The 11,455-nt window shown below is 46.9% G+C and overlaps 1 protein-coding gene across 2 annotated transcripts in view; it reads left to right on the forward strand.

Annotated features, from left to right (window-relative positions):
- Positions 1-11,366, forward strand: part of si:ch211-195b13.1 (STKc_SGK domain-containing protein) — a 13,954-nt gene extending 2,588 nt beyond the window's left edge. The window contains exons 1-13 of one of the 2 annotated variants that reach the window (XM_030346413.1): positions 3,471-3,678; positions 4,433-4,508; positions 5,692-5,770; positions 5,887-5,927; positions 6,092-6,149; positions 6,275-6,358; positions 6,745-6,876; positions 6,993-7,105; positions 7,372-7,495; positions 7,772-7,867; positions 8,272-8,427; positions 8,705-8,794; positions 9,182-11,366. In XM_030346413.1, coding sequence (XP_030202273.1) covers positions 3,609-3,678; positions 4,433-4,508; positions 5,692-5,770; positions 5,887-5,927; positions 6,092-6,149; positions 6,275-6,358; positions 6,745-6,876; positions 6,993-7,105; positions 7,372-7,495; positions 7,772-7,867; positions 8,272-8,427; positions 8,705-8,794; positions 9,182-9,346 — 1,284 coding nt within the window. In that variant the 5' untranslated portion in view covers positions 3,471-3,608 and the 3' untranslated portion in view covers positions 9,347-11,366. Of the gene's footprint in view, positions 1-3,470; positions 3,679-4,432; positions 4,509-5,691; positions 5,771-5,886; positions 5,928-6,091; positions 6,150-6,274; positions 6,359-6,744; positions 6,877-6,992; positions 7,106-7,371; positions 7,496-7,771; positions 7,868-8,271; positions 8,428-8,704; positions 8,795-9,181 lie in introns of those variants that run through there. The other variant, XM_030346414.1, reaches the window with a different exon arrangement.
- Positions 11,367-11,455: the final 89 nt, after the last annotated feature.

The following is an 11,455-nucleotide window of genomic DNA, read 5'->3' on the forward strand; positions in this document are numbered from 1 at the left end:
CTAAGGTCTGGGTGCCTCTGCTCTCTGTGGAGGGCTCCCCATGGGTCCTTCTGGGCAGCTCAGCAGGTCAACCAGCTGAGGCAGGGGGATCAACACACCGGGGCCAAAAACAAGAGGACCTGGCCGGGTGCTGGTGGAAGAAGTCCTGAGAATGAATAATAGAAGGAAACACGAGGAGACGAGTCGGAAAAAACAACTAAACTGGAGGTTTTGGTCAAGACTTCTAAGGTGTCTCTTGTGAAGGATCTTAGTGTGAGGTAGACCCTTTTAGCTTAGGTACAGTGAATTGATTTTAGATAAATGTCCTCGAGGAGTGAGTAGGGGTTGAAGTGTTTTGCCCGAGGATGCCTCCAGGTACACTGCAGACATGCCGGGATTGGATCCAAAACCTTTAGTCTGGGAGTCATAACCACTATTAGAGCCCGCTACGTCTCTGAGTCAGAGATGCCACGCATCAACAAGACACACATGGTTGCGTAGGGGGGTGCAGCTGAGTCCTTGGTTACTCCTTCGAGCGAGTCACTAATTAGCACTCTCTCAGAGACACACACACACACACACACACACTCAGACAAATCTGCGGGAGCCAAGTCTCAATTGCGGTTACCTAAGGCTCAGCCTGGCAAACAATTGATCATCAAGGACATTTGGTTCGCCTGCATGGGTTACTCATCCACTCTTTTGTGCTCTCAACACACACACACACAAAGACAAACACACACACAGACACAGTCACACACACCCACACACCAGCCCCCTCCCTCCCCAGACCTTTAACAGTTACGGCATCAATGGGCACGACAGACAGACACACGATACATGCAAGCCCCTGGACCATGAAGCGCTGAATAAAGGAAACGGAGCAAGGTTGGATGATGGATGAGTGGTGAGCGTAGGGGGGCTGGAGCAGGCAGGTATACGAGGGGTCGGTGGGGGGCTGGAGGGGTAGGGTGGAGGTTAAGGGAGGGGCGGGGGCAGTGTAGCAGCAAGGGTATTGGGTAACTCCCAGACGAAAAGGTACTGTTTTCAATCCCCCAATGTACACAGGGTTTCACAAATAGGCTCCCTTGGGTAAGATGCCTTAAAGCACCAACCTGCCTGCCTATTCAGTCCCCAGTGACAAGTATCTGAATTTGATATTTTGAATATAAAGATTGTGTCGTTTTGTAGCCAAAAGATGCTGGGTTTGATTGCCATTGCCTGCAGAAAACCTTTTAGGCCTTTTTAAGCGAGATGACCCAACTCTCTACCTGCTTCGTAAGGACTGGCCATCTGCCATACTGCTCATGGCCAGCCGTGTCTTTAATGACGACGAAACAACAGTCTTTTCTAATTAATACTTTTTTGTATGACTGTCCCATAAACAGAAGATCGGCTTATATTATTTTCTCTTAATTTATACTTCACTGGCCCAATAACCCTTCCCATTTGGGCTCAGTTACTTCTTTAAACAGTGCATCTGCAAGAAAGGGTATCAAAACGGATAGGGGAAAAGGGAGTCTGATTCTGAAAATAATTTTGTTAAAAGTGTCTCCTTAATAATTGTGTGGTGGGGGTAAGAAATTGTAGTGTGTTGGAAATAGCTCCCAGTAGAAAGGTTCTGAACTCGAACCCCTGCCTGCTCCTCAACGACTGCCATGCATCTGTATTTACTGCAAGTCCCTTGGGATAGAAGTGCCAGACCCCCTCAAGATCAAAACATCCCAGAATAAACACACACACAGTGGTGGTTGTCAAAGCAACGCCGAATCTGGGAAGGGGCCGCCGGGTCGCTGGTGGAGGTTTTACCGGCACTGCTGGAGTGGATATGGTGACTCATCATGGGAGTTGTTTTAATCAACGGGGCTGCAGCCTCCACCGTGTTCGTCCCTGGCATCGATCCCACGGGCCGGTGGAAGGGCCGCCCGCCAAATACAATGAGTTCTAATCGATCATGTTGTTTCACCGGCATGGAGCTGTCGTTTGAGAACGGGTAAAAGGGCGGTTGCAGCACTTGTGAGTCGGGACTTCAAACCACCTCGGGTTTCAAACCAGCAGATGCGTCCTAAATGGACGTTTGGTTATCGGGACCAAGAAGCAAGCTTCATATGGATTGGTCTGATCAACTTGCACGGCTATTTTTATCAAATAATCTATTTGTGTTTCAATCCGTGTGCAGCAGATGCAGCGAAAGAGTCATCTTTTCCCCATGACAGATGCCTGCGCCTTGACTCATAGCAAAATATTCAGGAAGCAGAAACACCACCCGGTCGTAACCATCAGGTCGGATCAGTTCTGCTGAAACCAGCCAACAACTATTCAAATAATCACAAAAAACCGAGTGCCACTGGGCAGGAACGTCCGTTCGTCCGTCCCCCCCCCCCCCCCCCACAATCTGACCTTATAAAAACTTTTTGAACAATAACATTTCAGGACAGCATGCTGGTAAAAGTGGCCGTCTGATACAGAGAGCCCGGTGGTTTCACAGCGGCCTGAGTCACCGCTCAGTCACTAAGGGCTCATTGCCAACCCGGTGGGCTGAAGGAATGTACTTTCTTCACGTCTTCCAAGAAGAAGAAGTAGCGACCACAGCACACCTCGGCCGGGCTGGGGTCATGCCAGTGAAGTGATGATGCAAGTCACATGGTGTCCGTCTGACATGTGAGCCACTATGAAAGAGTCCCTGTTTGGCCCCAGGCCCTTCTCTCTCTGACGCCGACGCTGGTGTGAGTGAGTTAAAGTTGTGACAGTGTGGACTGTCAGGGAGAGAGAGGGGTTCTTTGTTGTCGTTATTATAAGGCCCACGGACATTCATTCGTTTGGTTAATAGGGGACGTCTCTTTTTGTAGTGATGATGTAGATAAAGGCTAAGTGGACCACAGCTGGTGCTCACGGGGGTTGTGTTGTTAGGCTTTAATGCTGAACATGAACATGAAGCCATATATAGCCCTATAGGTCAATTCATAGTTTCGGCCATGACCTTTCCCAACGGAAACTATTAGTGTTGACATGGACACATTTGGACTTATGGTTGGTCACAGATCAAATACTGTAATGTTTCACATTTACGCGTCATTCCCTTGTGGAATATTGTAACAAACTAGAGGCATGTAAATAAATATCACTCGCACCTATGAAAAAAAAACGTGCATTTTGTTATATTAGCATTTTTTCCGTTTGACGTATAGTCTACAGTTGATCTATTTATATGTACAGTAAATAAACAGATACAAATCTTCTGGTGGGGTTTTCCATTAAACGAATGGCTTCTCGAAAATCGTCTTTATCTTTCCACTCCAATCTGCGGGGTGTCTCGCGTCACCTCTCGCCACCCCGCAGTCGCACGGCGGAAGCCAGTGAAGGAATCCCGTCCCGTGACATCACATTCGGCAGGCGTTGCCCCTGGTTACGAGTGATGTCAACGCAGTGTTTCAGCCCCTTCGGACCCGCCCACTCCGGTGTACCACGTGCTCCGTATATAACAGCTCGTCCGCCTCCTCCAGTGGGCACTGCAGCGGTATTCCCAACTCGACGTCAGACCGCGCTTATTGGGGGACCATTACGCGTGACCAAAACAAGGATTACATCTTCTATTCGGATACATCCATTATTTTTTTAATTGTCTCAACATGGCAGTGACCGAGGCAAGCTGTGACTTGACTTACTGCAAGATGAGGGGTTTTGCATCCGTACTTACTGGTGAGCTATATCGATGACACCGCGACTGGTATAGTTGTGAATGAGCGGCAGTGTGTGTGTGTGCGTGTGCGCGCGCGTGTGTGTGTGTGTGTGTGTGTGTGTGTGTGTGTGTGTGTGTGTGTGTGTGTGTGTGTGTGTGTGTGTGTGTGTGTGTGTGTGTGTGTGTGTGTGTGTGTGTGTGATCATGAATGAGTATTCCGCTGTTTCGGGTTTTATTTCAGTGTTTCATAAAGCGCGGTGACAGAGGGGATTGAAACGGGGGCTGAAGGGGGTTGAAACGGAACCGCAATACCTAACGGCACCGATTCTGTTTGATTACCATTTGACCTCCCCTATAGAGTTTTCGTTCATACAAAAAATACTAAATGGTCAAACTTGTCAACGGAACATAAGCGTTTTCATAATACTCGACTAATTCAGTGTGACTATGTTGGCATGCCAGGAAAAAATCCTTAAAGATTGAGGCGTTCAACGGTGATAGTGGCTAAAGGAATGGTTGCGTAACCGCTCAGCGGCCCATGCGCAAATGTAACGCAGCGGCACATAACGCACTCATATATTATACATTATGGGTTGCTATCGTCCCCACGGTCGTGTTTGAGCTATTTACCTTGCTGCTATACTGACAGTGTGTTTCGCACCGCACTGAGTAAGCAATGCGTGCCTTGACAAGCCACCGTATTGACGTAGGTGTGTGTGCGTGTGTGTGTTTCTGTGTGTGTTTGCGCGCGTGTGTTCCCTTCTTTGCCCACAGCCTTCATTAAGGAGAGAAAGATGGGACTCAACGACTTCATCCAGAGGCTGGTCTCATCGCCACACATCTGCCAACAGTGAGTAGGCATTCGAATACCACCTATATTTACCACGGACCAGGATCCAGTCTGTAAAAAAGAAAAAGTGAACTGAATAATCTAATGTCCGTGCGCTGTCATGGAGGGCGTGATTGCACACCGTGCTTTTATAGTTGTGTTTGCTCAGTGCGGGTACGTTGTGTATGCACAGTGGTCCTCGTTGCACGGAACCCGTTTGGCTGCACATTTTTCCCTGGAACCAAGCTCCTTATCGCGTCTCCGAGAAGGTGAAGAAAGCATTAAGGGAACCAGGAATAGCCGCTTTCATGACGAACTACTCCTCTGGCTCACTTGCGCCTAATCACCTTTTCTGCAGCCTAAATCCCCTCTGTCCTCGAGACGGGAATAAACCTGTAATTAAATTATTACCGCGGGATCACTGCGTTATCCCGCGAGAGCGGTGACCTCCTCCACGCTCGTAAGTGCGTTCGCATTGAACACCGACTAGGACACCCTCAACTCACACTATTCAGCATACCATAATAGTAACGATACAATTATAATAATAACAAGGTGATTATCTACCTTTGTTGGTGTTTTGGTTTGATCCGACCGAAAGCGTTCCCACGGCAGGTCAGCTTTATACGTCTGAGACGGGATAAGGACAGGTCCGTTCCCAGGCCGTGAGCCGGTTCATCCGCTGCAGTACACCCCAGGGGTTAATTCAATTAATAGGACGGGGGACTTTTCTTTAGATCATCAAGTCTGTTCTGCAGAGCAGATGGCGTTTTTACTGTCGCCGGGAAGCCAGGCCAAATGAAGTCCAGTCGTAACATATTCGGTCGTCATTTTATTTTAACACACACTGATGCAAGTTTTATCTGAAAGTGTTCTCCCTCCCTTCCTATCTCCAATTCTCTCTCCCGCCTTCTTTATCATTCTCTCCTCTCTCCGCCTCCCTCTTCATCATTCCCCCACTCTCTCTCTCCCTCTCTACCCCCCCCCCCCCCTTTCTCCCATCCCCTTATCTCCCTCCCTCTCCTCTCTCTCCATCTATCTCTCTACCGCCCCCTAATCTCGCCATCTCTCTCTCTCTCTCTCTCTCTCTCTCTCTCTCTCTCTCTCTCTCTCTCTCTCTCTCTCTCTCTCTCTCTCTCTCTCTCTCTCTCTCTCTCTCTCTCTCTCTCTCTCTCTCTCTCTCTCTCTCTCCCACCCCCTGCAGTGCGGAAGTCAACAACTTCATGAAGATTGACGAGCACCCCAACGAGGACATCGAACAGGCCATCCTGAGAGACGGACAGGTGCACTCTCCGACCCAGTCACCGTTCCCTCCTTTGGGAAGCGTACCCATACGTTCTAATGTGTTCTGATGTGTGCCGTGTCCGTGTCCTCATATCATACGGTTGCTTTCTTTCAGTTATACCTGACCTCCAGGACCTCGCTGGCTGAGGAGACTCAGTAAGTGCTATTGTTACCTCCATTTCTAAAGAGAAGGTTAGGTTAGGTTATTTATTCGAGAGGGGAAATGAATCAAGGAAATCTCTCTCTCTCTCTGTCTGTGTTTTCTCTGTGTGTGTGTGTTTTTAACCTCATCCTAAACGCTCCGTGTTGTTCCTCAACAGGATCAAACCCTCCGATTTCGACTACCTAAAAATCATCGGCAAAGGCAGCTTCGGAAAGGTGAGTTTTTTTTCCCCCAACTCACACTGCCTGAAGCCTCGACATCCCTTTATAGTCATTGTGACGTCGTCACGGCTGAATCTGCTCGCTAATGCTTACCCGCCGACCTTCTGTCCATGTGTCAGGTTCTGCTAGCCAGGCACAAGGAGACGACCAACTACTACGCTGTCAAGGTGCTGCAGAAGAAGATCATCATGAAGAAGAAGGAGGTGAGAGTCTCTTCCCCCCCCCCCCCCCCCCTTGCCCCTTCATCTTTCAAACACACAGCCCCTGATCTCTACAGGCCTGCCGATACTTGGACGCATTCATACTAACCCGACCGAAGGGGAACGTATAATATAATAAACATATACATTTACATTATTGATTATGAGTTGTTATCATATCGGTAGACCTACACCCTAATTACAATTTCAGATTAGTTAAGAACATCTGGTTAGTATTCGACATAAACTCATAACTTTAGTATTACGGCGTATAGTTTGTCATCATATTATTTTCATATGCATACTTCCTGTATGGCCTGCTCAAATGTGTATCATAGCCATGTGTACACATCCTACCTTTACTCATACCTGTACATCCTGTGTTGCAGCAAAGACACATCATGGCCGAGCGCAGTGTGCTCATGAAGAACATCAAGCATCCCTTCCTGGTGGGCCTCCACTACTCCTTCCAGACCACAGACAAGCTCTACTTCGTCCTCGACTACGTCAACGGCGGAGAGGTAGGACCTGCGCCATCTTCTGGTCCATGCAGAGACTCCCTGACCATACGTACACGCAATTTGCTGTTTTACTTAAAATACTAACTTATCATTTGATTTATTTCTTCGCCCCGTAGCTCTTCTACCATCTACAGAGGGAGAGGATTTTCCTGGAGCCCCGAGCAAGGTTCTACGCGGCGGAAATTGCCAGCGCCCTCGGCTACCTGCACGCTTTACACATCGTCTACAGGTGCGTTATGAGCCGGACTACAGCGCCCTCTAGGGGGCTTTTGAAAAAATGCAATTACATGCTACATTTGGTAATGGGACATTTGGAACGAAATCAATATCAATCTGATGTATTATATCAAATATTAAATGGAAATGGATTATCAATCAATTGAATTAAATCAAATATTACTTAAGTAATGATTAAATATACATTAAATTATATCATATAATTTAATTTAATTAAGAAAAGTAGGATATATTAATCATTTTGTCTTTCGACCACAGGGACTTGAAGCCAGAGAACATACTGCTAGACTCCTCGGGTCATATCGTCCTCACAGACTTTGGACTCTGCAAAGAAGGTCTGGAGGACAACAGCACCACCTCCACCTTCTGTGGCACCCCGGAGGTAAAGACCACACACCACCACCCTCCTTGACACACGCTATTTAAAACATAACTAGCTAACTAACTTTAAATAGTTAAGGATGATGACTCGGCCTGGCCAGAGTTGTGTTGATGGTTCTGTATGTGTTGTTGTTTGCAGTACCTGGCTTGTGTTGATGGTTCTGTATGAGTTGTTGTTTGCAGTACCTGGCTTGTGTTGATGATTCTGTTGTTGTTGTTTGCTGTACCTGGCTTGTGTTGATGGTTCTGTTGTTGTTGTTGTTGTTGTTGTTTGCAGTACCTGGCCCCTGAGGTGCTCCAGAAGCAGGCATACGACCGCACGGTGGACTGGTGGTGCCTAGGCTCCGTGCTCTACGAGATGCTCTATGGCCTGGTGAGACAGCTTACTCATCGGGTTGATGTAATCTCCTATAACGTCTTTAGACAGAATCGCAATGCTTCGCATAGCCCTGGCTGCCATAAGCTCACTCACAATAATGATGTTGTGATTTTAATGTTACACTATTCACCACGTTGTTGATTTGTATTTACGGGCTTTATGAAATCAATAGAGGCCTCGTAGCAAAGTACATTCATATTATCGTCTTTTTTAAATGATAACCTTTTGAATTATTATAATCACTATATTTGGCCCTTGGTTTTTCCCGGAGCCATAAAGGGATCCAAACAGACTTAAGCATATTGATCCTTAAGTCTGTAATGCTCCAGCACTCTGTTATAAAGAGGTTTCCGTGCAGCGAAGGGAGGATGTAACCGAGTGTTTGTGGGTTTCCTCAGCCGCCGTTCTACAGCCGCAACACGGCCGAGATGTACCACAACATCCTGCACAAGGCCCCCGTGCTCAAGCCCAACGTGTCCAACTCTGGCCGGGAGCTTCTGGAAGGTCTGCTGCAGAAGGACCGCACCAAGAGGCTGGGCTCCAAGGACGACTTTGTGAGTCCACAACGTCGCTTTTAAAGACCCCCGATCTGACCCTTTACGTTAGTGACATCCCGAGTGGGACCGCTCATCCCAGACTTATAATTGGTGGATCCGCTGGCCAGGGGGACTCTACCGAGAGTGTGCTCATTCAAACATCTTAATGGACAGGACACTCCCACTTGTGATGTCACTACAGGGAAGGGATTTAAAGCTAGTTTGTGCGTTGAGAGCTGCGGGTTAAATCTGTGTTCTGTGGCTGGTCTGACCGAGTGTGTGTGTGACACTACAGCTGGAGCTTCAGCATCACTCCTTCTTCTCGCCCATCAACTGGGACGACCTGATGGCCAGGAAAATCACCCCTCCATTCATCCCCTCAGTGGTACGTCCTAACTCTTTTTGTACAATCACGATTTTAGTAGGGTTTTTTAATCTCTTTATTTTTATAATATATAAATATAATTGAATGCACCAAAAAAGTCAGGGTTCTCAACTGAAAGATAAAACGATATCACAAGTGCTAATGTTACCATGACAACACAAAATAAGCACATCATGTAAACAGTAGGTTTATTGTTTTTTTTTCATAATTTTCACTAACGAATAGGATAGGGAACGACAGGTGGCATAGGGCCACAGGTGGGAATCAAACCTGGGTCGCTACAAGGCGTGTTGCCTACATGGTTAGCGTAATAGCGGGTTGAGTCACTGATCCATCCAGAGCCGGATGCATCGTTATGCCTTGAACCTGGTCGTTCCTCCTCCACAGAGCGGCCCCACCGACCTGCGGCACTTTGACACCGAGTTCACCCACCTCCCCGTGAGCGGCTCCCTGCTCAACTCCGACAGCCTGGCCGTGACCAACAGCGTCCGGGAGGCGGCCGGCGCCTTCCCGGGCTTTTCGTACGGACCCCCGGTCGACCACCTCATGTGAAGCCTCCCACCTGACCACCTGTCCCCCTAACCGCCACACTCCATCCATCCGTCCATCCCTGGCCCTGCCCGAGTGCTGGAGACAGACTCAACGGCACGGCTCAACCAGGGGGAACCACGACGTGGGCGAAGGGCCTGTGGGACATTCCGCATGGGGGTGCGGGTGTTGGTACGATCCCGTCGGACGTGGTCGATGCAGACAGACGCAGATCTCACAGGGGACCACCTTAATGAATAGGCGGGGATCGCTTGTCCTCCGTGATTGAATCCCCTTCGCCACCACAACATCCTGGACCACCCGAAAGGCCCGCGACTGACTTTGAAAAGGGTGCAAAGCTTAGAAACTAGAATGGGCGTTTATTTATTTTTTTACGACTGAAAGACTGAAAATAGCCTCTTTTTGTTTTTTTGCTGGTGGAGGCGACCGGAAGAGGAAGTGCCTGAGGTTCTAAAGGCAGTGTTGAAGGTACCCAAAGAGAAGTTTTTGACCCTCCCAGTGGGCGTTGGGGCGCATGTGACTGGCTCTGATATCATCACTGTTGTTTTACTTGGTTTTATATTGTGAATGCTCTTGTTGCACTCGAGGAAAGGAGGGGTCAGTTCTCAGCTGCCACGGTAACGACAGCTGCGGGTCTTCCCCGCCCCATAAGTGACGTCACTATTTTAAAACAAAATGGCATTCCACAGAAATGTAGTAGGTATACCCATTACCCAACAATATGTGTCCTGTTCATTCCCTCCCCAACGCTGACCATTCCTCAGAAGAACAAAAGAAGAGTGTTCTGTATTAAACGAAAATGACATTGTTACCAAATTATTATTACGTTTAACCAACTGCAACCATTCACTGTTTACGTTTAAATACTCTGTACACACTGGTTCTTAACGTAATAGATAAATGTTGAAGAATGAATCCGGTCTAGGATGGACTATTTTCCTACATTTGACTTTTTACATCTTTTATTTTAATATGCAACGATACAAACATGTGTTGACCTAAACAGAGCTGTGTTTTCAGGCTTTCTGAAATTCCTTTCATATCAAAAGAGAATCAGTCGATTCAGCAATAACGTTGTAGTGTAACAAAACTAAAACAAAATGGATGCTCCCGCTCATCAGCCTCGTGGACACCGGCCAAACCCTGGCCTCGCGGGTTCACGTTCGTTTTCTCTCTGCAGATCGTTTTGAAATGCAAACTTGAATATCTGGATGGTCAAACGAGATAACCCATTCCGCCCCTTCAGACCTGTCCTTATCTACCGTACTAATTGTCAATGAAGCATCCTTCACAGATACGTATGATTCTAGACGATAGCGAGTAACTGTGAATGTCTTGTGCCTGACCCATGAACATGTATAGCAACATGCGTGTACAACAAATAAAGCCCACATGTTAGCAACATATGATCTATACATGTAGAGCTACGTGTATAGTTCATATCGTCAACCTGTAGTCCTACCAGCTGCTCTTCTAGAAACGGATCTGGAGATAGTTCTGCTCCAGCAGCTTTTGTCCAGAACTAAAACACGGAGCTGACACCAAAATCCATCACCACTATTACATGATTCATTAAAAAAAAAAGTTCAATAATAGTAATAACAACTAGTGGAGATATAGGAAAAAAAATCTGAGTGTAAATTATAATTTATAGAAATTAAATGATTGAGGTGTGTAGTTTAAGGGGGTTAATATAAATACATTTTAGGTCCACCCATTTGTAAAAAGAAAAGTGTAAATATATATTTTAGTCTGGAAATATGAATGGCTACATAAAGAGGTTGTGCTTTTTTTACTGAGTACACGGCAGTCATGCATTTCTAGACAGTTCTTCCACATTTGGAGGCTTTACTCATCCCTTTCCGGCATTTTTGTTTCATGTATATTTATTCACCCACAAGTGTATGTTTATTGTACCACAACTGTGTACACCTGGGGTAACTGTCCATGTTACATGAAAATAATATTTATCTGTTACCTATTCCAGCAGTGGTTAATAAATCAAATAAATCTAATGAAAATACTCACCGCGTTGGCTTCAGATTTTTCTGTGACATGAAAGAATTTTCAGTGGGAAAAATGTTCCCACTGTACTGCTGGTCACCTGTATAT

Source organism: Gadus morhua, chromosome 22, assembly GCF_902167405.1.
Source record: "Gadus morhua chromosome 22, gadMor3.0, whole genome shotgun sequence".
In the NCBI taxonomy this organism is placed as follows: Eukaryota; Metazoa; Chordata; class Actinopteri; order Gadiformes; family Gadidae; genus Gadus; species Gadus morhua.